Source organism: Alosa sapidissima, chromosome 21 (assembly GCF_018492685.1).
Source record: "Alosa sapidissima isolate fAloSap1 chromosome 21, fAloSap1.pri, whole genome shotgun sequence".
NCBI lineage: Eukaryota > Metazoa > Chordata > Actinopteri > Clupeiformes > Clupeidae > Alosa > Alosa sapidissima.
In genome coordinates this window covers 30386699-30413291 of record NC_055977.1, presented here as the reverse complement: position 1 = coordinate 30413291, position 26593 = coordinate 30386699, and the positions used below count along the sequence as shown (strand labels likewise).

At 39.1% G+C, this 26593-nt stretch overlaps 1 protein-coding gene across 7 annotated transcripts in view; it reads left to right on the top strand.

Moving 5' to 3' along the window:
• Positions 1 to 1324: 1324 nt before the first annotated feature.
• The window catches only part of trit1 (tRNA isopentenyltransferase 1), a 47829-nt gene continuing 22560 nt past the window's right edge, over positions 1325 to 26593 (top strand). Inside the window, exons 1-7 of one of the 7 annotated variants that reach the window (XM_042075955.1) lie at positions 1325 to 1611; positions 5345 to 5485; positions 9282 to 9380; positions 11356 to 11507; positions 18109 to 18251; positions 19155 to 19266; positions 23500 to 23612. In XM_042075955.1, coding sequence (XP_041931889.1) covers positions 1453 to 1611; positions 5345 to 5485; positions 9282 to 9380; positions 11356 to 11507; positions 18109 to 18251; positions 19155 to 19266; positions 23500 to 23612 — 919 coding nt within the window. In that variant the 5' untranslated portion in view covers positions 1325 to 1452. Of the gene's footprint in view, positions 1612 to 5344; positions 5511 to 9265; positions 9381 to 11352; positions 11508 to 18108; positions 18252 to 19154; positions 19267 to 23499; positions 23613 to 26593 lie in introns of those variants that run through there. The other 6 variants (XM_042075954.1, XM_042075952.1, XM_042075953.1 and 3 more) reach the window with 6 other exon arrangements.

Sequence of the window (26593 nt, the reverse complement as noted above, 5' to 3'; positions counted from 1 at the left end):
CAGATTCATAGCCTTGCTTTTTGACTTATAGAGGTAGTGACTTCACACAACTACTTGGGGTTCAGGGTCCCTTGACCTCTTGGGCTCGGTAGGCTCATTCAGTAATCCATCCTTGCTCACATGGCAAAAATGTTTTGGGGCTCCGCTCTAGACTTCTTGCCCCATGTGCTTGGTAAACCAATGTATTAATATAGTTGTTATTTACACCAACCCTGTCACCTTTTAATCTTAGAGGGTACTAAAATCACAAATTTATTTAGAAACTTTCATATTCAAAGTGAAGCACTAAGGGTGGTTTACTGAAGTTGAATTGACAAATAACAAAATACAACATCGTTTGTATTTGTTGTAAACAAGTACATCAGTTTAATGACTTGTTTTTCAACAGATTTGCAAATCACAACAAATCCGCAAATGTGCATTAAATGAGCAATCTTCAACTACAAAATAAAACCAAAATAGACAAACATTAATAATCAAAAATTAAATGTCCCAAAAAATAGATACTTATTCCTACTTCGTTCCTGGCTTTCAGGCATCTGCAACTCGCAGTGGACTGCAGTGGACGAACCTGCAATGATTAAATAAATACATAAATAAATAAAAAAAACTATGTTAAATGCGTCATGTCATATTAACAGGCTACAGAAGAGAAAGAGAAAGAGTAAATGAGAGAGGAAGTTATTCATTCATTGATGTCACTTGTTTATACGATGTTTACGTTATTTATTATGTAAAAAAAAGAAGAAACTCGATTGGGGGCCCCGCAGCCGCTTAGTTCGCTTATGCCTCGGGCCGGCCCTGCATATTGCTTAATTCTTTTGACATTTCGTTCCTTTATAAATTGTAATGTAATATAAAGGTACGTTTTTGAATGTCATTACTCTGACATGTGAGGGATAACGGCCACCGACGTGAACTGTTACGTGACTCATGGACAAGGGGAAATGCCATTAACTCGGCGTCACGCAGCGGCAATTTTCTTAATATCGATATTTCACATTACTTGATCCAAATTCTGTAATTTTTGCTGGATAAATGTTGTACAAAAATGTAGTTTCGTATCAAAGTGGAATAGTTGTTGTCATAAGTCAGCGGCGTTAGTTTGAGCACATAATTGAGGTTTTGTTTATGTGTTCAATGTAAGTCAATGGGCGCCGGTATTCGGCCAATGGCGGCGTCCAAATAATCTTTTGCCGGATAGCGAGACAGCGGTGGATATCCATGGCTGAGACGTCTTTAGATCGTCTTTAATTATAAGTATAAGTATAACATAAAAGTGATGTTAATGTTCGCAAAATAGCTATTTTTCTTGTTTTCTTGGATCCTGGAATATCCACGATCGCTTCCTACTTCCTGTCCTGAGCGGCGAGATTTCACTATCTGTTACGTAACTTCCGTTCTTAGCTGTATCCCATCTAGCCACAACCCATACGCATGCGCTAAACTGTCATGGCGGCTTCCATACTCGGCATGCAGAATGCTTTCAAGAAAACCGTCGTCCCACCCTTGGTTGTGATTCTTGGAGCAACGGGCACTGGCAAATCTAAACTGGCAATTGAAATCGGTAAACGACTGCAAGGCGAGATAATAAGTGCTGATTCTATGCAGGTAAGAAGTGGCAGAGAGCGACTACGTGAAAAGATGTCAGCACTCGACGGTGCCAGGTCCATTTTTGACACACTACATGACTGCATTGACATCCTTTTACTGGCTATGATTGACATCTGTGTGGCAGCCAATATTAATCTACCTTTTCTACATATACCTACTTTTTCAACTATTATCTGGACATATCCACCAGTGGTAAGTGGTGGTATTAATTTGGCCTGCCATAATTTGACACTTCCCCAGATGAGCACTCTTCTGGTTTGTGGGACTTGGAAAATGTATGACAGGCTATTTAGGCAGAATAACCCATTTCATTTCCTTGAATAGAAAGGGCAAAAAGTCTCGATCAAACCTTTAACCTTAACTTACAACTGAAACAAGGGTGATCTGCATTCCAATAGCTTTAATTTGTGTTCAACACAAGTAACATTTATTTATAAAGAACATTTAAACACAGATTTCATTAATGAATAAATAAAATAAAAATAAGTAAACAATACAGTATGAGACCTACAGGTAGACACAGATTAACAACAACAGTGGACAGCAGGGGACATTAAATACAAAGTTACAGATGTGGCAACAGAAGAAGGGTTAGGAAGCTGGGAAGACCAAAGCAAACAGGTGGGTTTAAGTCTAGACTTAAAATATGATGCGTACATATAAATTAACCATTATCTACTGTATAATAATTAGCATATTGCATATTAGGTGTCGCCACCAACGTAATAAATTTGACGTCACAAACTTAACCTCATAAACGTGAATTTCCAAATGTGCGCCATCATGGAAGTATTGAATATTATTGCTGGCTGTACTCCATAGTGTATGGTAGGCTAATACACAGAGCAGCATTATTTAGATGAAGATAATTTTAAATAAACTTGCCCAGTATATTTGGGTCATTCCGTGTCAAATCAGAAAAAATCCAGGAAAATGGTTGCAGCACCGACTCCGATTTTCCTCAAGGTTTGTCTACACAATGTTTAGGTTCCATAACTAAATCCTGTAAAATATTTTTGTTCAATTCTATTGGTTTCATAGACTTTTTGCCCTTGATTGTTTACACTCTCTAAAAGGCCTTATCTTGGAGGCCATTTTTGGACATTTATATCTTAAAAAGTATTATCCCTAGCCTCACTAAACTTTGTAGAATGGAAGACAAACATGTTCTCAGTATGATTCAATCATTAAAAGTTTGTAACAGTTTGTCTTATTGGTTTTATAGAAGTCCCTAGTTTCAGAAAAAACATGCAAAAATATTGTCCCAAGTCTCATTAACAGAATAAATGCATGTAGTTACAGGTGTTTTGGGAACACCAAAATAAACATTTACAATAAAAAATAGATTTTAGCGCCCCCTCAGATGAAACACAACATAGCATTTTACTCCTTTTCGTACACTATGTCTTGCATCTGCCTGTTGCTCATGACTTTTCAGCTACAATAGAAGTGAATTGGGCGCTGACTTTGGTCTTGGAGCATATAATGATAACGGGACGATCTGGACTAAAAAAATACAGGGAAGATAACATTAGTATAAATGACCAAAATGTGTGTTAACAAAACACTATGCAAACAAATCACATGTATCTACTGAAACAGAAACCCTATGGAGTTTGTTTTGTATGCTAGGCTACTTAACCCCAACTAGTGCGAGGTACAGAGCTACACTACACCAGCAACGCACAACGACAACTGGGCTACAACACTCATGAACTTCCTTCCCTCTGGTAGGCAATACAGGGCACTATTTGCCAAAATCAGCCGATACAAAGACAGCTTCTTCCTCCAAGATGTCACAGTGTTGAACGCTCAGAAATAGCCCTTACACTGAACAAAGTCGGTCAACACTGTTCTGCTCATCTACCTCATGTATACTTCAATCTTACAACTACAATATTGTTACATTATCAGTGCACTGAACTGCCTTGCACTATATTTATATTTAAAACTCTTGCATTCAAGTTGACTGATCATCTCAATACCAATGTTATCCGAAAGGGCTCGAAAGGGCCTGTCCCAAGGAGAAAAAGTATTAGGCTACCTTGAAACTTAAACACACGTGGGGAAACTGAACAGTACAACCAGTAGACTATGGTAAACTAGCCAACTATGCTACTTTTTTACAATATTTCCAACCAGACAGCTGAATTAAAGAGGTAGAGTTGTAATAGTAGGCTATAATCTGCATAAAGTTTGCAGAAATTCAATATATTCTCTCTTTATATCAGGATATAATAATGTAATAATAATAAAATTAATACATTTTATTTAAAGTGCCTTTCATGACACCCAAGGTCACTTCACAAACAAACAATAAGGTTCTTAAAATTATAGTCATCTCATAAAATAAAAGATAAAAATAGAAGTAAGTTGAGTCGTGAGTTTGGTCTATTGTTACAGTCCTACTGACCCAATTGCACTACTCTATCCCACCCATAATGTGCTATTTATTTATTTACAAATGTACATACTGTAAATATATTTATAGACAGCTATATCCTACTGCTCATACTATTCTTACTCCTCTGTTTTTATTCTTTATATGTTAAGTGAGCGTATTTTGAGAGCAAAAATTAACTGGAGTCAAATTCCTTGTTTGTTTACGCAAACCTGGCCAATAAAGCTTCTGATTCTGATTGTTTATTTCGCTTATACTGCTTGTTGCCATCTTTGTTTGGTGGACAGCAGGCTACAATCCATGCTAAATAAATCTGTCCTAATCTATCATAAAGAAACTGTTAACGTAATTCAGACTCACTAGACACATTCATTTAAAATGGTCACTATTCTTACTGGAGAAGGATGTAATCAACATCACAGGTAGCCTGGAGATGGGCTTTATAGCCAACTGTAAGCAAGAGGCATAGTTTATCATTAGAAAAGCTTGTAAGTTACCATCTGTTGATGACAAGTTAACAAATTTGAAGTGTGACACACTGTGGCCACTGGCTAACACAGGATGCTAGTTAACATAGCCTAGGCATAGGTTACCAGTTGAGAACATGAGATACACTTACCTGACACAAAATTAGCCGAACTAATCTGGACACATTTTGCTTCAATTGACGTTAAAAGCCACACATTTCTCAGATAGGCACACTCAGTTTAAATGTGTATCCCTGTCTAGACAAGGAAACCGTGTACACAACAGTAATGTAGGCTACTATTTTAACTAGTGTGAGGGGACATATGACTAAAATTGGATAGAATAAGTAGCCTAATAATCCAATCCAATTCTCATGTACATTCTTCAGCCAAAAATAGCAAATGCTCAAAATTCATGTAATCATTCACATCACATCATACCATCACATTTTATTGGCGTTATGGATGTTACAAAAAACGTAATTTTCCATGGAATTGTCCTTCTCTATCAAGTTATTCAATAAGCTAAATATATAGCCTTAACTAGGCTTATGTCATTTTGATCTGTACAAAAAATGTCACATGCATCCATGGTTAAATTCTGCTCACTGCACATTTAATATAATGTATGATATTTAGTATTCATTATTGATATTTGATTTGATCATATTTGACCTATTTTTAAAGCAGGCCTACCTGCGGGCATGTAATTGGGCTACAGGTTTTCTGTCTTAGCATGTCTGAAGGAGCATTGCACTAGTAAACATAAATAATAGTGTGATTGACTGACCATATTTAAGCCAATGCTTCCTCTCAGCAAGAACTCATCCCTGTTTTTCTCTTCCTCTTTTCTACACTCTAGGTCTATAAAGGACTGGACATAATAACCAATAAAGTCACTGCTGAGGAGCGGGCTCAGTGTCCACATCACATGATCAGCTTCTTGGACCCACTGGTTAACAGCTATACAGTGGTGGACTTCAGAAACCATGCTCTTCAACTCATATCCTTCAAGCACTGGCAGCGGTGTAAGTTGATAAGGGACTGAGAGGATTAAGACATTAACTGTCGGTGGGTACAGGTCAGAAAACCACACTCCCAGCATAAACATAGATTTGAATTACCCATTCTGAAGGTGTTGCTTATAGGTATGTATCGGGATAATTTCGCTTGAAAACAATGACTAAATATGTTAATCAACAACCTGTGTTTTTTTACAACCAAGTTGATGACATGGCACTTAGTCAATCATCAAACACTAGTGGTGTCACGGTCGAATATAGATTGAAATGACTTCACAGTCTCAAACTTCGAAATCAAATGTAGAATCGAAGTTGTAGCCACACGCCCAATGTCACGTCTAGCATGCATGCCAAGATGGGACACACACACACACGCACACACAGACTCATGTATAAAAACGGCATGTCAACATAATCTCCTCTAACTTCACTGAAAAAGTTGCTAAAACTATACAAAATATCACCGCCGCCCAGTCCTGCACATTCTCTCCGCAAAAATAAATCATGCTTGTCAATTTGTCTCCATCTCCTATTCCATCCCCTACTTTTGTGTATGCAAATGAGTGTGTGCATAGTGTATGTTTGTTTTTGTGTATATGTGTGCTTCTGTATGTGTGTGTGTGTGTGGCCAGGGAAAGTGTTCGGGACATTGTGGCAAGTTCTTAAGCATAAGTACCAGCTGACCGTTTTTTTTGGAAATACACACACACACAGACCATCAATGGCTATCTGCTGAACTGCACACGTATCGTTTGACACTGACACAAACGAATCACCTTACGTCATCATTAGGGAACACCCCTGGAAAAGCCATAAAAGCGCGAAAAATGCAAGAAGTAGGCTACTTCATGTGTATTGTTTCCGTCAGATTCTGCTGCTTGTAAATTTGTATTGAAGTTTGTAAAAGTGTTAGGCCGTGGTAAAAATGTTCACAGAGTTGTAAATTTGTTTTAGATTGCAGTTTTGTGCTCGGACATTGTAAAAATGCACCTATAAATGTAAATTTCTTTTGCACTTTGGAAATTTGCATCCGCAAATGTAAATTTGTTTTGCACTTCTCGCCCATCGTAGATATGGCCCCCCCATGAACGGAATCCCACGAAACTTGCATGCATTTAGAGGGTGTCAATGATCCTACTGTACACTTCAAATTCTGTGCAGTTTTGAACCTCTCAGCCAAAGATACCTGCGATTACAATGCCTCGTTTTTGCCTTTTAATTTTTAGTTAGGTGGCGCTATACCTCAAATGAGTGGGTATGGGATGTGTTGACTTGGCCCCTGGAGACCAACATCCAACATTAATTTGGTCATCCTAGGCCCTACGGTTCTCGAGATATTAGCAGAAAACTCTGTTCCGGCCATCTACAGGCCGATTGGTGTATAGTCACTAAATGTATACATATATTCATCTATTGTATTGTAGTTGGCATGCATTCAGAGGATGTCATAGTGATCCTACTCATCAAATTCCGTGCAGTTTTGAACATGTCAACCAAACATACCTGCGATTTCATCGCCTCATTTTTGCTTTTTTATTTTTAACTTGGTGGCGCTGTACCTCAAATGAGTGGATATGGGATGGGTTGACATGGCCCTGTCATGAACGTAATAATGACATTCCGATCAGCTGTTCATTTCTAGGCGAATGTCTCTTAGAATCTTCGGGTAACACTGTCTAAACACGTAAAAGGGAGAATTGAAGTCGTCAGTGCGAAATGGATAGCCTATATTTTACACTTTAAATAGGGGAGAAGATGGAATATGTATCTGGTGAAATACAATTAGCCCTGACTCTTTAGTTTTAAGGTTTTATTGAGCGCCACGCAGCACATCAAACTCGTAGCCTATTTTACCGTGTCTGTAGACAATATACAGTAGCCTACTTGGGATTGTCTGAAGCTAACTATCTGAAGCTAGGCCTACTTGAAAACACTGAAATAGCCTTGGGTACTGTCATGTTGGATATTGAGTTTTGTTCTAAAAGTTGTATGTATCTTAAAGGCTACAAATCGGTTCTCTAAATATGCCAACCTGTTCGTATGCATGTTCCTCGTCCACATATAAGTCAAACTCTAAACACCCGTCATAACGTAAGCTACATTAACAGGTGGCTACTCCTTTATGTCACTTATGGGAAGGAAGACCGTAACAATGTTGTCCTATCTCTCGTTAACGAAGTTCTGCATTTTATCTTAAAACACAGACTAAGCGTCTCATCTTAGCAGTATACTAGTAATGTCAAATGTGGTGTTCAGTTGATTACATTTGCGTCAGCAAAAAAGTTGGGGAAGCATTGATTTTGCAAAGATGCTGGTCTAGTTATTTCACACCGGAGAAGTTGGACTACTGCAAAACTATCTTAGAAAGAAATCAGTGTTCATATAGTGTCGTACATAAACTCAATCACTAAAATATCAGACGTTTTAGTATTGTGATAAAGTGCAAGAAATATTAACCTGGGTAGACTTTTGCATTCAGGGCAAACACAGGTGGAGTAGTATGTAAGCTTCTCAACATCAACTAATATACATGTAATGTTTTTAAATCCATTAGTAGGCCCACATGCATATAGTTTACTAATTCCCAGACAGTGTGCATGTAACTTAAATCATAAGACATTTGTCATGGTGCACATGGCTCCACATGGTGGAGCAATAGGGAGACCACACCAAAAGTGAATTTGAACAAAAAGTAATTTATTACATACATTTGGTGGAAAAAGTTACAAAGTAAGAGGAAAACCAAGTATGTAGTGCAAGTCAGAATTTGTAGAAAAAAATGAAAGCCACTGCAACACTGTCCACTCTAATGTTTCTCATGTGTCAAAGGGAATGAATAATTGCCATTAGCAACTGAGACCAACATACGAAATTGGTGATCCTAGTGTTAGGAAATAGTCTAGTGCTTTAGTGTAGACCCTACATGATACACTTCCACATCCCATGTACCAGGGGCCAGTGTGTTGGTGTGCACCTGTGTTTTCTGTGAGAGGAGATAACCGGATGCATGGGGGCTTGCTCGCTCTCAGACACAACACCAACGTCGACCGACGCGAGCGGACGCTTGTGGGGCTCCGTCGTGGAAGCACGTAGTTTAAAACTGCCTACCGACCATCATCCATCTGAGGCTGTTTTCACAGCTTCCCGTAAACTAACCTATCGCTGCTTGTGCTGGCTGCCATCGGGCTAAGACAGGGCTGGCCCCGACAGGTAAGCCTCACACTGTTTCTCCCTGGCTGCATACACCACTAGATTCATACATCTGCCATTTGTCACGTCAGTGCACTACACATTAGCTTATTTACCCCTAGACAAGTACTGTACTTAGGTTGGATAGTGGCGTGTGGATTTCCGGGTGTGGTAAGGACGCCTCTTGTGAGGTTTATAGGAGCTGTCCCTACACCAGGCCCTACAGTTCTCGAGATCTTCACAGAAAACTGTGTCCGGCCTAGGGCCTACCCTCATTTTGGGGGCCCCGGTGCGGCGGATGGGCGACAGATCAAAATGAAAAACAATGGTTCCGTGTCATCCTTGTGGGGCTACATGCCCACCAAGTTTCGTGCACCCCGGTCTTTCAGTATCCCAGGAATCGTTGACAAAAAATTACTGAAGAAAGAAAAAATCCAGAAGGAAAAAAACTGACTAAATAAAACCTATATGACTGCTGCTTTGCTGAGCTGCGGTCATAATAAGACTTGGTAAGATTTTATTAGATAAATAGTTTTTGCAGTAAATGTAAATGGATTCCTGTACTTTGTTAGTTCCTTAATGCTGCACATAGAAGACCTGCACCAGCGTCAGAAGCTGCCCATAGTCGTGGGAGGAACCAACTACTACATCGAGTCCCTTCTGTGGAAGGTGCTGGTGGACACTAGAGTAAGCACTATGTCTCTGTGTGTTCAACTTTTGTGTTGTATTCTGAAGAAAATTGACATTTAAAAAACAACCTGAAAATTGTCCCATCAGCATCATTTCATGGAATGTTTTTTAAAAGTCCAGTGATCCTTAGGCGTTTTCAGACTACAAACTGGAGAGGCTACTTGGCTACCCTACTCAGTGTTCATACTACCAGTGTGAATGGAAACAGAGATGACGTAATACATGTTAATGGAGCACTAGCGACATGGGGCCAAACATTGCTTGTTACTTGTTAGGCTCTCCCCTTAGAATTTTAAAAATTACAACAAAAAAGTTACTAAGACGCACATGCCCTTCATGTAGTCTACTAATGTTACAACATTGTCAAGTCTGCTAAATATTTAGTAAACCTGCTTACGGACTCCAAACAAACTACTGGTCTCATTTTCATATTCACGACCCTCTCAGAGATGAAGCTGTGCAGATGGTGGTTGATTCATTATTGTTTCAAATGGATTTAAAGATAGCATTGCAAAAACATTAAGTTACCAGCCTATTTCTTACATGAACATAAAGCACAATTGGACAAGTCTAAAGGTAGGCAAGCCTACCATACATAGCCACCGTACAGTGGAAAATGAAGCCGACTATTCATGTGTGTAGTTTGTGACCGCAACGAATGATTCAACCATGTTAATGGTCAGATTATGTTGCCATCAATTTGACATTAGGGTAGCAGCTATTGAACATGAAGTAATAAATCTACTATATAACCTTTACAAAGCCAATTTGATGGTAATGAAATTTTCATGTGAATAGCCTCACTGGAAGTATACTTACTGAAAAAATTGTTGACGTGTTCAATACTCGTTTTCCCCGCTGTATGGTAGGCTTGCCTACCTTTAGACTTGCATTGCAATCTGTCAATAAACCTCAGTAGCCTGTCCATGTCATTGCTTTATGTTCATGTAAGAAATAGGCTGGTACCTTAATGTTTTTGCAATGCTATCTTTAAATCCACTTGAAACAATAATGAATCAACCACCATCTGCACAGCTTTTTGAGAGTTGTTAATGCAAATAAAGATGTTTCCATTGATTTATTTGAAAAGGGTATGAATAATTTTGGACATGCCATTTTTCATAAAAATGTTAAAGATAAAAACAAATATTTTTTTGATTCCATGTTTCTACCACATTGTCTTACAACCTTTTGGCATGTGGCAGTGTCATCTTCAGTTAGAACAAACATTTTGGTCAAGAGAAAATCAACATTACATCAATATTTGCCAGGGGTATGAATCATTTTGTTCTTTACGGCTCCTACACACAGCTGCATGCGTTGCAGTGCTGGAGACGCATCCCATTCACTTTACATGGGCTCACGTCATCCGTTGCCGAACTGAATTGTGGGTCCGTTGCGTTTCTCCCGTCGCTCGCGTTGAGAAGTTCAGCTGTTGCTGCACCGACAGACGACACCAGCCAATCAAGCCAATCGACGGACGGCACCAACCAATCAAATTACGGTTATACTTCAAGTCATTTGCATGGCTACCGTCGGGAACACCCACTGGCATGCCTTGACGGAACGCAACTGTGTGTAGGAGCCGTAACTGTATGTGTGGACACAAGCACACAAGGTGAACTTCAGTAAGCCTGCATGCTGCTGCCTACAGTGTAGGAGTGCAAGAGAAATAATACTGATAAAATATGGGAACAGGTGTGAAAAAAACATGCATGTACTGTATCAGTGTTTGAGTCACATCGCTGAAATCGGATTGTTTGCTAATAAATCGATGCATCAGTATAGATTGATGGATTGTTACACCCCTAGTTCCAAACAATGTGGCATAGTCTGTTGTGTACAGAACATTTTTAACTTTTGTATTTGATATATACCCTTGTACAGTATGTCATTTCACTCTAAATTATTTTCATATCTCACCCATCATACCCCCACTCCCCCATTCCCTCTTTCTTTTCTTTGATAGCAGGGCAATGAAGATCAGGAACGGCGTTTGTGTTGTCCGGATCCAAAGATGGCCTTACAGAAACTGGGGGCTCCTGAGTTGCATCGACGGCTGACTGAGGTGGACCCTGATATGGCAGCCATTTTGCATCCTCATGATACCCGCAAGATTGCAAGGTTCTAACCTAAGCTTATTAGATACTTCAGTATCAGGGCCCATATTCATAAAAGGAGGAATTCTCCCATTCGTGCGTAAATTGTGCGTAAACTTTTTTTCAGTTTTTCTTCAGTTACGTACTTCTGTGTAACGCATATTCTCCCATTCCCGCTTCTGTCTCACCCGCAGTGCGCAAGTTCGAAATCAAGGCGGCATTATGAAAGGGGTGTGATTTTATTTAAAATAGAACCAGACTGATCCACCATCTTGTTAATTTAGGTTGATATGAAAGCATGGAACGTGGACTTTCTCATTGACCTTCTGAATGCCATTTTAAATACAGAAAGAACACAAACCAGTCTTTGATTTTGAAAACGTAAGCATGGTGAACTGAATAGCGAAGGCCTACAGTAAAATGGTGTGTCATCACATAGCCTAACAAAAAATTGACTTCACGAAATTTCACTGTTGCTTTGAGGTTTGTTTATAAAGAGTCAAGACTTGCTTTAGGTGTGGAGATCCATAATTTAAAAACTCACTGTTAAGAAAGAACGTTTCAATGGCAGCTGCTTCTGATATCGATTTATCGATGCTAATGAAGCTGTAGACTGACACCTGCAGTTTTGAATACAGTAGAGAGACAGGCATAACAATACCATTCTCTATTACAGATGAATCAATAGACAGGCGAATATAAATGCTGCTCGACAATAGTGCAGACATCTGTGCAAATGTATATGACTTCGGTCAAATTGGAAAGAAATGGACAGATTCAAATGAAGTAGGCTATGGGATTATGACTTCACGTCAAGTTAAAACTTAAGATGCACAGTCGATAAGCTCCAATATCAAAAGTGGGTGATTGTAACAGGTTTTTCACTATATGGGTCAATGACGTGACGCTCATTTTTTTGTGTACATATGGGTTACATACATTTAAAATTGTTAAAATTTAAAAATAATTTGACAAATTATTTTCAAATATAATTTTCATCAAACCCTAATCTTAAAGTTTTGGATTTATTTAATTTTGAAAGAGTATTAACTGAATTTGGGTAAAATTGTCAACACTGGGTGTAACCACAAAAACATGAACCAAATAATTACACTTGCTGAAATTCTCTCCAAAATCCCTTCTAAAATAATCTGGCATGATCTTGCACAAGAACCTTTCTATATTTAATACAAGTATTGAAACCCTATTGTTCTGAATGTTTGAATTAATATGGGGAATCGTGTCTGTCACATCAACCACTTAAAATGTCAAGTGGTGTAACCACCATTTAAGGAGCAATTTTGTATGAATTATGTCAGAGAATCATGTGACAGGAAATTATGTCATAGAGAAGGACCCTTCAAGACCCCAACTGCTATGAGTCAAGGTTAGCAACTCTCTTCAAGTAACATAATAGTGTTTTTAGGCCATGGCCAGGCAAGCTTAGGTTACATGTCAAATGGTATGACCTTTTAAAAATGTTGATAAATCATAATAATCATAAAATATTCAATTTAATATAAAAACTGTGTTTGCATATTCACATAAAGTGTGTACACAGTTGTCCATAATAATGCCTGCAAATTTTGCTTTTAAATAGAAATGTCAAATGGTGTAACCGGTTACACCATTTGACTCTTTTCTGTTTGAGACCAGTTTGATCAGATTCAGGGCCAAGAGTATGTAATTTTAGGTGCCAATTATATTATTTTTATAATTTAAATAGTGACTAACTGTTTAGCATGAACAATAGCTTTAAAAGGGTTTAATTAGATTGCAATTTAAGCGATTTTTGAAATGTCAAAGCTTTTCATTTTAAATTTAAACTTCCATAATATTTTTTTAATATTTTATTATGATGTATATAAACAGTATGTTCAAATTATAAATAAATATTATAAATACATTTATTACAGTATATATAAAATGTACCTCTTGTCCCCCAATGGATGCCACTTACAAGCAAGAAAAACTTGTCTCGCCACAGAGTGCATGTGAACGCAGATCCTGCTGTTGGTTGGTTGTTAAGAAATGATCATACCCACTCTTTCACTCACTCTTATTCTCTCTCACACACACTTTGGGCCATAATTTAGCAATATAAAAATGCATGGTCACTAGCAAATAGCGTAAATACATTTAGGAGTTTGTCCAGTCCACATTCGGGGTGGTTTTGTTATCAAACGTCAGGTGCCTGGCGCAAAAAGGTGGCTCTTATGTTTCTTAATCAGTCATGGGTGTGTTTTGGGCTTAACATCATTTAAACCAATGAGGAGGACATCTGTCATTCCCTTTAACAGCAAGCAGGGCAACTTCAAACAGCGCATCAGTATTTTGATAGTCAGCAGTGTATTTGAAGGAATCTGCTTGTACGCAAGACCATATGGAACAGGTATTCCACTAAGCCATTTTTTACTAAAAACCGAGTAGAGTATAGGCTACACACATCTGCACTTGTCTATTAATTAAACATATACTGTAGGTAAAGTGAAACTAACTTCACTGTGGTGTCATAGTCAATGACAAAACAGTTATACACAGTTAATTACTTTCAATATTGACTGACAATGGGTTACCAGCAAAAACATAGCCTGAAAAAAGCAAAACTTCCCACTATAATGTTCGAATGAATAAATAACCTAAGGACATTTATTCTGCAGAGGAATTGCTGCTTACATCTCGTGACAGTGCGTCTTCAGCTGTGTTTCATATGCACCTTTCGCTATAGACCAAGCGTTTCTTGGTCAGTGGCATAATGCTTTTTAGATGCGATTTTTAGATCATGTGCCAGACCACACCTTATGTCGGTAATTGCCACACCCCTGGGCGCATTATTTAATAAAAGTGAAGTGTAAGATAGGAAAAAACTTTGCGTCAGAATAATAATACTCTTTGCGCCAGGTTTTGCATCGCGAAAATAGGGCCCTTTATCTCACTCTCTTTGAAAATAATGGGTATAGACTGAAATTGTATGAGAACTGAATTGAAATCAAATAGAACACAAGTTTCTTCATTGATGTTATGAAATGATATTTGATATGGAATATGATGAATGACATGAATACATATCAAAATATCCAATTCAGTTTACCTTGATGCCTATTTTCTGTGTCAATTTCTTGTCCTATTGCTATAAACGTTTTATGGTCAATTGGTGTAACCGATTTATATCAATTGGTGTAACCAGTATTTTGTCTTAAATACTAATAATGTACAAAAAAATGAATATGGATAATGATTTAATACTCTACTTTACTGTAATAATGGTTGTTTAAACCATTTTTACTCAAATGGTCAAAGAATAGACAGAAAACAAGATTTTTACAGCATATGTTCTTGCTCAGTACAATGAAAAACCCATGTAATTTAAATGTAGAAATAAATATAATAAAACATATTCTCATAGGATATTATAAAATAAACTAATAATTTCATGAGAGCAATTGCATGAACTCTAGGAGGTGTGAAATATTAGATATTTGTCATTTTTGTGGTTACACCATTTGACAATTTAACAGGCTGTTAGTTCTATCTTTTGTTAAAAAAATAGCATACACATCATATTAAATAATATGAATACAACAGAAATACAAAGTATACACTTTAGCAAACCTCAGGCATGTTTTGTTTTAAAGGTTTAAACATATTTTTAATTTTCTCATCTTACCAACCCTTATCTGTCACTGACCCATTTAACAATGTATCCTCATTGATAAGGTAATGTCGGGAAATATGGCACCGTGTGACACTGTAATGGGGGGAAAACATGAAGCTGTATCAGCATATTAAAGGAAAATTCCGGTTTTTAGCACTTTAAGGCCCTTTTCTAGTTTGTTTTGGATGAACTAGACTGGTGGACACCGAAATTTTGACAATTGGTCCTGTCTCGACTTTTCTGACTCGTTTTGAATCGCCTTTGACTTCTCAGGGTGGCTGGCAATGGGCATACTGTAGTAGGCTACTCAAACATGTCCTAAAACAACCCTTAACGTTCGTTTTCAAAACTGTGCAACTCACCGAGTGGTTAGTGGTGTTCATTGATGTTCCAAAACAAGTAGCGTAGCGAAATACAGTTTCTGTCGTTTTTTATTTGGCATTTTGTAAAATCCCATTGATTTCTGTTGGAAGACTCATTGCATGTTGATATTACTGCGCCACCGTCTATGCTTCAGGTTCAAATATTGAGCGGAAGTTTATACACGGTTGTGAGGTGTCTGAATAAATAGTTCCACAATAGGCCTAGCAAATAAGACGGCTAGAAATCATACATTGCGCCGATATATTTGCTTTTAATAGTCAACGAACTCCACTAACCACTCGGTGAGTTGCACAGTTTTTAAAACGAACGTTAAGGGTTGTTTTAGGACATGTTTGAGTAGCCTCCTACAGTATGCCCATTGCCAGCCACCCTGTAACGTTCTGTGTAACCTACATGTATTTAGAACTAGGCCTACTGCCGACATTAAGCAATATGCTGTTTCACCTTATAGTGCCACTCGACTTTAATACAGCCCTCTGAAGCACGTAGTTGGAAAGGTGCTTAAGCCATGGCAGAATGTGCCCAAGAGTTGTGTACATAACAAACGCCCAGATTTTGGGGTTGCTCCTCCCAAAATGCATAACTCCCTCTATCGTGCGTAAATGACAGACTTAAGCGAAGGGGAGAATTTGTGCAGAGTGAAATGCGCGTAGTCACAGACTTTTTTTGACTTATGCATCCTCACACCCTTACACACATGGGAGAATTCCCCCCAAAGTATTTTGTCTTACAGCTAAGACAACTCCCAGTGTTTCCTCTAGATTTTTTTTTATCAGAAGGTTACATACAGGGCTGGACTGGGACAAAAAATTGGTCCTGCTATTTTTGCCTCAGACGGCCCACACTCACCATGATTGATCAGACACATTCCCTGCAGACAGTTCACTTAAAATATGCATGCATTTTATGCCATGAGTTCCATAGTATTCTGCATTCCTGTGATAGTTTTGGATCTTTCAAGAGGGGCCTCAAGATGTTCAGCTTACACTTAAATAATTCATTAATTCTTAGAGTTATGATTTATATATTTATGATTTTTGGTTAATTGTTTATTATTGATATTTGATTGATATTGTTATCATTACTGTTTAGCTTAATATTGTAGATCATATTATAGGCCTAAGGGTGGTCTGGGGGTTCCTCCCCAGGAAAATTTTTGAAATTCTGGCTGTTAAACACCATTTTAACACAGTTTGGGAGGGACAGCACCTTAACAGAGCAAGCAGGGCTCGTCTAAGTTTGGGAGGGACAGCACCTTAACAGAGCAAGCAGGGCTCGTCTTTTGTCAATGTTCACGCTCAGGTAGCGTGCATATGGTTATCACTTCACTGCTTGATACTGCCCTGCATGCAGACATATTTTACGTTAATAATGGAGATGTTTGGAAAACTATAGCTTTTGGTTAACGGAGATGCATATCATCTCCTTCATTCATTTCTTTGTGCAACAGCCCACTGCATTCGCTCCATCTACCTCTGTTAGGCCTACAAGAAGTCGCGATTTCGTGCAGTTGCTGCAATGTTACTGTTTTCATAAACAGTTACAGGAAACCACTTCTTTTTTTTTTTATATATCACTTCTAACCTACCCACGTTATCTCCAGAGGTCACTTACTGTATGGACTCATACCACTACACCTAATGTTATGCCTCTATATTTGAAATTTCCTGATTAGGGAAACTTTTAGTTTTTTTTTTTTCAGTCCGTTATTCCATAATATCATTCAATTATGCCGCAAATTAACAGACAGAAGCTGGGTGTAGGCTAATTTAAATTCTTAGCTCCCTTCACCAGCAATCTACTCGTTGAGGAGGTTCATAGTTTGAGAAACGCTGCACATCATAGACAGAGAAGGCTCTGGGAACAGAACGCAGGCATGATTTTATTGTCACAGCCGGCGTTGCCAAAAATTTTAATTACTGAAGGCCTTATTTACTGATATTTTATTAAAATGAGCTCTGAGTATATTTAATTTATCTTCCAAAACTGAAGTTCTATTAACTATAATCTCGTTTTATAATGCTTTACATTCTTTTTCTATTTCCAACAGTTTGTTTTTAAGTTTTAAGTAAGTTAAGTAAACTTTAGTATAGCTAATTATCTGCCCTATGATATAAGCCTTAAAGGCATCCCTTCTGATTAAGGATGACGTTTCCGATTTATTGACTTGGAAGAACATATCTATATTTGTGTTGATAAAGTGAATGAATTTTGGATCATGTAGCCATTTGATATCAAATCTCCATCTAGGGGGTCTGTAGTACTCTTTATGGACACTTATACTAAAGATACTGTGGCATGGTCAGAAGGTATTATGCTGCCAGTAACAGTTCTTAACCCTAAATAGTGAAGTTATCATTCTAAAAATTGACTAAACCACCATGAACTGTTTTTAATGTTCAATCAGACAATAACTACTCAAAACTCTGCTCTAGTATAATTTTCGGGACAATTAGGGCAGGATTCAGGACAATTACTTGGATTTCGGGACTATCCCGAATTTTTAGGGACATCTGGTCACCCTTCTCTGTGGGCTGTGTGCAAAAAGTTTGGAAAACGATTGGTTGTGTGTGTGTGTGTTTGTCAGGAGCCTGCAAGTGTTTGAGGAAACAGGTGTGGCTCACAGCAGACTGCTGGAGCAGCAAAGACAACAGGAGGGGGGTGACATCCTTGGGGGGCCTCTAAGATTCCCAGAGCCCTGCATCTTCTGGCTGCACGCTGATATGCAGAGTGAGTGTACACAGATATACGCGTTCCTCTTCTCTCACCCAAACAGAGCTCAACAGTGACCACTACAGAAGTAAAAATCCCATTCTTTTTCTAGATTGATACTTTGATTATAAGCCATAATATCATAACTGTCCAAGCTAGACTTAAAACTAGCTATGTTAATATGATATCAACCTTGTTTTAAGAAAAATAGGTTTTATTTGCGATTTCACAGGAAAGCACTATGCACAGTAGGAAGTTGGTCATCAAGAGGAAGCATGTTAAACTATCGTTTAAGGGATGGTTCAGAGTAATTCTACTAGGGTCCTTTGCACTATGGCCTCGAGCCAAACACCTCCCCAGAAGCTTTTTTCCTTGGTCGAACACTAGTCGAGTTAGCGATATCAGCCGAATGAACCCCAAATGGCTTTCATGCTAATGGAACCAACGTTGTGTCTACCCCAGTATTAATGCCCGGAATGGTACCAAAGTTATACAGTAGTACAAATAGGGTCTGTACTCTTAAAACGAGGCATTGGAAAGTTTGTACAGTAAGTAGCGTACACCAGGAGTTTATTTAAATAACACTTGTCTGATGGCTTCTACTCTCTGCTGCTACCACTCCTTGTGCGTCGACGTTACTTCCGTGATTTGTATTCTATCCTAATTTTGCGTCTTCAGTATAACAATAGGCAATTCTAGTTCAATTAGCTTGACAATTCATTGACAGGAAAAAGGTAACTTGTGATCAAAAAGAGTGGTGATTGGTTTGTTACCGCCATATTCCTATTTGTATCCATGCTTTATACAGTGCACTCTTTATTATTTGTGTGATCAAAGGTGGTGCCTTGGAGTGCAGTGCTTATCTTGGTAGTCAGAAATGTCTGTAAACCCCACCACTTCTTTTGTACCCTACAACCGCAGCTCTGGATAAACGCTTGGATCAACGGGTGGAGGAGATGCTTTCACAAGGCCTCATCGCTGAGCTCCAGCAATTCCACTTAGGCTATAATCAACAGATGGTCCAGGAGAACTGGTGTGTATATGCACACCTAAAGGTTTCAAAATCCCCAAAGGTCCCAGTATAATAGCTGAAGACAAAGAGCACTTACAGTGGGTGGCGTATTCAACCCCCTTGAAATCACAAAATTCTCACACCTCCTGTTTCACATTTTAAATGCGGCCACACAATAGCCTTCTATGTTGTACTGTTTAAATAAGATACAGTCCTTTGTCATTGTAGACCCATGTGCACCTTCATGAACGTTTCTTTTTCGGCTACGGTGTATCAAAAATTACATGAGAAGCAATAATGAAGATTCTAGTAACTGGGTAGATTCTAGGTAGGTTCTAGGTAATGAAGATTCTAGGTAATGAAGATTCTAGATAACTGGGGCAGCCGTGATTCTAGGTAACTGGGGCAGCCGTGGCCTACTGGTTAGCACTTCGGACCTGTAACCGGAGGGTTGCCGGTTCGAACCCTGAGCAGTAGGCACGGCTGAAGTGCCCTTGAGCAAGGCACCTAACCCCTCACTGCTCCCCGAGCGCCGCTGTTGATGCAGGCAGCTCACTGCGCCGGGATTAGTGAGTGCTTCACTTCACTGTGTGTACACTGTGTGCTGTGTGTGTTTCACTAATTCACGGATTGGGATAAATGTAGAGACCAAATTTCCCTCACGGGATCAAAAGAGTATATATACTTATACTTAGTAATAGCAAGTTGGTTAATGCCACCAACTTGGCCATAGACTGTAGCTGTTGTTATGAAAGGCTAGCCTACATTTCGAAAGGTACACTCATTCATTTATGCACAGATTCAGTCTTCATTCACAATATGCCTGTGGTAAACTGGGTCACTATGCATGTTCATTTTTAAAAAGTGGATCCCCAGAAAGAAAAACTTTGAGAAACACTGATGTAGACATCTCACAGAAAGTATCTTTTTACTTCCTTGTCTCCAGACCGCCAGATGGCACAGTTTAGATGCCCCTGTGCGAAACCCCTTGTGCGTACCCCCATCTCTTGCCAAGAACTTATACCCAAGTTGTCACCTTGTGACGGGAGTGTTCACGTCAATCCTTGCTTTTCGCTTTCTCGCCCTTGCTGAGAACACATCACTTCTACTACTGTGGTTGCAGAACAGCTAACTTGCTAACAGCTGGCTTCCATGGCTTACTCTCGCTTCAACACTAAATCATTCCTATTGTATTACGGAATTTCTAGTTTACGGGTCAGTATCTTCGAGCACAGGCCCACCACACTGGTCTGGCGTTAGGTGAACTAGCATTCCTCAACAACGTGTGTTGCCCACACCTCAGCATCATCACATTGTCTGACACTACACTACACACTGCTCGTGCTAGCGCCCAGCCCCCAGTGCAGCACAGCATAATAAAGTTTTTTTTTGCCGCTTTCCCGAAGGAGTTACATCTGGGAAGTTCCCTTGAGTGCTTTAGACCCACCACACCGGTCAAGCACTACCACCACTAGGTGAAGTTGCTAGCGCCCAGCCCCCAGTGCAGCTACACCATACTATGCTATAACTGTGCCCTCCCCCCAGCGCAGTTTATAGTGAACCAGTGCGTTTTCACAGGACAGGTGCTCAGTCCCCGGCACCAGAGAACTCCATAGCGTTAGACGCTCCCGCATTATTATAGACGGATCTAAACATCTGATGAGATTGCATTATTATACATGCGATTATATTACATAGATTATTTTCCTATATCAACAGTGCTGTGTGCTCATTCCCCAGCACATTCCCAGAGAGGTTTTTTTATGAAGGTGAGACAGCAGGTGACCAATTTTGAGATTAGGTGTTAGTTTGCTACCTTAGCATGTATTCTTTCACACTACTACAACAACAAAGTTTAGGTGTTTATTTCATTACATTTTGTCTACTCGCACCTGTATATTTCTCCTAAATTCACCAAAAGTTAGCATTTTAACGTTTCTGCCATTCTCCAGTATTAACATCTCAGCCTACAGTATGTAGCACCTATGTAGACCAAACTTTCCAGTTATACATTTACCAGTATTCTGAAGATATTTACAGAGGGAAAAATACTGTATGGTGTTTATTTTTTTTTAAGATCATGAACAGTATATTTTGAAAGTAGATATCCTGTAATTCCTCCCATTCCTGTTTTTTCTCATCTTGTGTGTACAGAATGGAAAAAGAGTTTTGCACCTGGCTTTATCATATGTTCAGATCTATCTACCGAAAATACAGTTGCAAGAAAAAGTATGATGCTAGATGCCCATGCTAAAGTTGACTAAAAGAGGAATAAAAAATCATATTTTGGAAATTGATCTTGAGCTCAATGCAAATCAAACCAGCTAATAGGCTAACTGAAATAAAACCATGGCATCTCTAGGTATGGTAAAGGGTATGTGATGATGAGGGCCTATTTTAATTCCAAAGGCCAAGAGAACTTCATCAGGATGCGTAGTATCCTGGATCCATGAAATAACTGGCTTTTAAAAATAAAAATCTGCCTGTCTCTATGGGAATTTAACATAGGGGTTCCTATACTTATGCCTTCTGTATTTTAAAGAAGAACATTTATTTATTTACGATACATTATTCATTCACAAAGAAAATTGGTGTTCTTAAAGGTTGGATTTTTCCTATTTATTTGAATTAAGGCATTAAGATCAATTTCCAAATGATGATTTTTTATTCCTCTTTTTAGTCAACTTTAGCATGGGTTCACATACTTTTTCTTGCCACATTATATGCAAAACGCATATATTTAATGAGATAATGCCAAATTTGCATGATTTAAACATACACATTTCAAAAACTTTGCAATACATTTTTTTCAGTAAGTAACCAACTGAGGAATGGTGATCTCTATTATTTCACAAATATACCCTATTCACTTGTAGTGTCTTGCTTTAAAGGGATATTCCACCATTTGGGGAATTATGCTTATTTTCCTCCTCCCCTTGAGTTAAAAGTCTGGTGATGTCACTTTTAGCTCCAGCCTAGCGTAGATCATTGAATCGGATTAGACCATTAGCATCTTGCCCGCTAGCATCACGCATAAAAGTAACTAAGATTTCCGGTAATTTTCCTATTTAAAACTTGTCTCTTCAAAAGTTGTGTAATAAGACTAACAGAAAATGAAACGTGGCGATTTTTTAGGCTGATTTGACATGGAACTATACTCTCATTCCAGCGTAATAATCTGCTGCAGCTCAAACTTGTTGCTGGAAATTATAGCCTACGGGCACTATTTTCGGGTGCTGCGTGATGTCATTGTGCTGCATGGTATGTTCGCAACATTCCTTGATTATTAGGCCGGAATGAGAGTTCCTTAACTGTATTCTGAATACCACCCACTTAAATTGTAACTGTATTTACAGTTAGTCATATTTTGTATTTTAAAAACGTAATCCAGAATATATGTATTTCGTTACTTCCTAACACTGGTCCTCGGCTACGCGCAAGGAGTTTCACACAGTCTAAACTACGCCATCTGGTCGTAGAACCACGGCTACATACGTAACCAACATTCAGTATCTTTAAATAAAAGGGTCATTCCATGAGAAATCAACCAGTGTCTTCCACTTGATCCCCACACATTTCCTTTATTCACTCATATAGTGTGCCTTCACCTCAAAGGAAGTAATTTTATGAGACTTTTACTTTACAGTACACCTGCCCAAATTTCAGACAAGTGGTTCTAAGCCATTTTGGCAACTTGAAGGCCAGTTTATAGTCCAGGAATAATCATAGTCCAGCGGCAGCAACACATTGTAGAACATAGTTTCTATTACAAGTGGAATATTAATGTCACCACAAAGTTAAAGTAAACACCCACACCATGACCACGACAGCACAAAATAGAACTGAAACCCCAGTAGAACTTTGAGATTATATCCAAAAAGAGTACAACAATGTCTTCGCTGTTTCAAATGTTTTGATGTATGTGACAAGCTCTGTGACATTGTGTCGCTTTGACGTCACAAAAAAAAATCACAATAATGGGCAAACGATTGAAGGCTACTTGTTGATGATTGCCAGCCTAACACATACCAATTTAGTACATATGGATTGTTTTCAGACCCTTTCAAGTTTACATTTTGTTGTGTTTCTGACATGATGCAGACACACGATGCTCCACAATGGAAAGTAATTTACATGTTTTCAAATATTTTGCTTTGTATATTTTTAATGTTTTATTTTTTTCCTAAGAAGTGCACATCTACTTTCTGTCCTAACATTTCTCCTTTGCATTTAAATACATTATTAATATGTCAGTCAGGACTACCAGCATGGTATCTTCCAGTCCATTGGTTTTAAGGAGTTCCATGAATATCTCACAGCAGACAGGGAGACCAGCCAGGAGGAGCTCAATAGACTGAAGACAAAAGGTGAGTGTTACTTTGATCAGATGGATGCTACTTTTCCTTTACACTTTTTTACATTTGTATTATGCGTCATGAAGCAGCAAAAGGTACCACAAAGGTAAATACATTGTTTCCTCACTCCCAACAGGATTTGTATGATATTGAAACAAAAAAAAATATATACAATCAGATGAAACTAAATGCCACATGGCTTTAGAGCACACATTAACAAAGACAAAACGTTATGATGCAAGATGGTTATGGTTATGGTAATGGTTATGGATTTAGCAGACGCCTTTGTCCAAAGCGACACATAAATACAAACAACATAATAATATTTAAAATTGAACAGGGAACAGATTAGAATGTAGGTCAAATATAATAAGGAGAGTAGTTATAATACACAATAATATCAATTCAATCAATAGCCTAATAAAAAGCAATGGAAAAAAAGGGGAAAGGCAATAATAAAACAATAATGTCCATTCAATCAATAACATAAAAACAATGACATGCTAAGACTACATTAAGGAGAATATCAATAATAAACAATAATGTCAAATTAATTAACAGCCCAATTGAAATAAAACAACATTATACAAACCATTACACATAAGCACTTAAACAACTAAGTATATGTTGAATAGGAATGTCTTTAGACCCCTCTTAAACGACCCAAAACTACCACAGGAACGGAGACCACTGGGCAATTCATTCCACCAACATGGAACCACTGAATACAAGGATACAAGGATACAAGGAAGTTTATTGTCACATGCATATAGTTACTGGAAGTAAGAAATGCAGTGAAATTATGTCTGGTGTCAGCCTATTTGTGCATTAATGGGGGGGGTAAAAAGTGCAGTAGAAGAGGGGTTTAGTAGATTAAGTGGCAAGGGCTGCATAAAAAAGGTGGGGGAGGATTGGGATTGGGTGGGGGGCACCAACAAGGAGCACCCAAGAGCAACAGGGGCAAGGAAAAACTCCCTTACCAAGGAAGAAACCTTGGGCAGATCCACGGCTCAAGGGGCTAACCCAACTGCCAGGGGTCTTGGTGTGTGTGTTGGGGGGATGACAGGGGAGATGGGATAGTGTGCTGTGTATGTGGGGAGAGGGCAGTGTGCAATATGTGTGTTGGAGAAGCTTCCTCATGAGACAATGTGCTGTGTATTGAGGGGGGGGGGGGGGCAGTGTGCTGTAAGTATGTTGGGGATGTGTGTTGGAGAAGCTTCCTGATGAAATAATGTGCTGTGTATGTAGGGGGGGGGGGGGGGGGGCAGGGACTTACTATTGCAAGCAGAGTACTGTATGTAATGTATGTGAGTGATGACAGTGAAGATGTGTGTGTGGGCGGGAGGGGAGTGGAGCAGTGACTGTGTGTGTGTGTGTGTGTGTAGTGTGTAGGTGGGTAGGTGGGGGCAGTGTGCTGTAAGTATGTAGAGGATGTGTGTTGGAGAAGATCCTGAAGACAATGTGCTGTGTATGTGGGGGGGGGGGGGCAGTGTGCAGCAAGTATGTAGAGGAGGCTTACTGTAGCAAGCAGTGTGCTGTATGTATGTGAAGTGATGACAGTGATGATGTAAGTGTGTGTGTTGGGGATGGGGGTGGGGTGGGGGTGGGGGGTGGGGGGGAAGAAAGGCTAGGCAATCAAGGACATGGGTAGATGGAGGAGAAATCAAAAATAATAAATAAAAAGTGTGCAAAAGTTGGAGAAAGTCAGATATGTGTGTGTGTGTGTGTGTTTTGACGTGTGATGAAATAAGAAAATAAATAAAAGGTCTGTAGCATAGGGAGAGGGATGTAAAAGTGTAAAAGTGCTAAAAGTCTTGTAGGTGTGTGTGGGTGTGTGTGTGTGTGGGGGGGGGGGGTCATGAGTGCTGAGGAGTGAATGAGTGCAAAGTCAGTATAGTGTGAGTTCAGAGTTGGGAAATGTTTGAGAGTGCTGAGGAGTGAATGTGTGCAAAGTCAGTATAGTGTGAGTTCAGAGTTCGGATGGCCTGGGGATAAAAACTTCTCCTGAGTCTCTCAGTTCTGGCTTTGTGACTACATAGGCGTCTTCATGATTTCAGCGGTAGGAATAATCCATTGTTAGGATGAGAAGAGTCCTTCAGAATCTTTTGGGCTCTTAGGAGTACTCTTCTGGAATAGATATCTTGTAGAGCAGGGAGTTGAGTTCTTATAGTACGTTCAGCTGAGCGCACTACTCTCTGCAGAGTACTACAATCTCTAACTGTGGAGTTCCCATACCAGGTGATGATGCTACCAGTTAGAACACTCTCAACCGCTGAAGTGTAAAAGGCCTTCATGATGGATGTAGAAACTTTGAATTTCCTTAGCTGACGAAGGAAGTAGAGTCGTTGTCTGGACTTCTTCAGAACATATTGAGTGTTAACAGTCCATGTTAAGTCTTCAGTAATGTGGACACCAAGGTATTTAAAACTTGTGACTCTCTCTACAGGTTGCCCGCTGATCATTAGTGGGGTGTAACTGTAGTTCTGCTGCTGCCTTCTGTAATCCACTACCATTTCCTTGGTTTTATTGATATTCAGTGTCAAGCTGTTAGATTGACACCACTGTGCCACCTCATCAACCTGATCCAAGTAGAACTGTTCATTGTTGTTCATTTTTGCTGAAGAAAAGAGTCTGGAATTAGACCCAGTTTTCATGACTGGTCGACACAACAGACGCTCACCAGAAGACCGCAGTGGGCGGTTGGGGATGTAAGGCTTGATTATTGAATTAAAATAACTAGGAGCAGATCCAGTTAGTGTCCTATAGGCCAAAGTGAGAGATTTCAATTTAATTCTGGCTACTATAGGGAGCCAATGGAGAGTAACTAGGAGAGGAGTTACATGTGTCCTCTTTGGCTGATTGAAGACCAGGCATGCTCCAGCATTCTGAATCAGCTGTAATGATCTTGTTACACAAGCGGGTAAGCCAGCTAATAGTGAATTACAATAGTCCAGCTTAGAGATGACCATGGTCTGAACAAGAAGTTGTGTGGA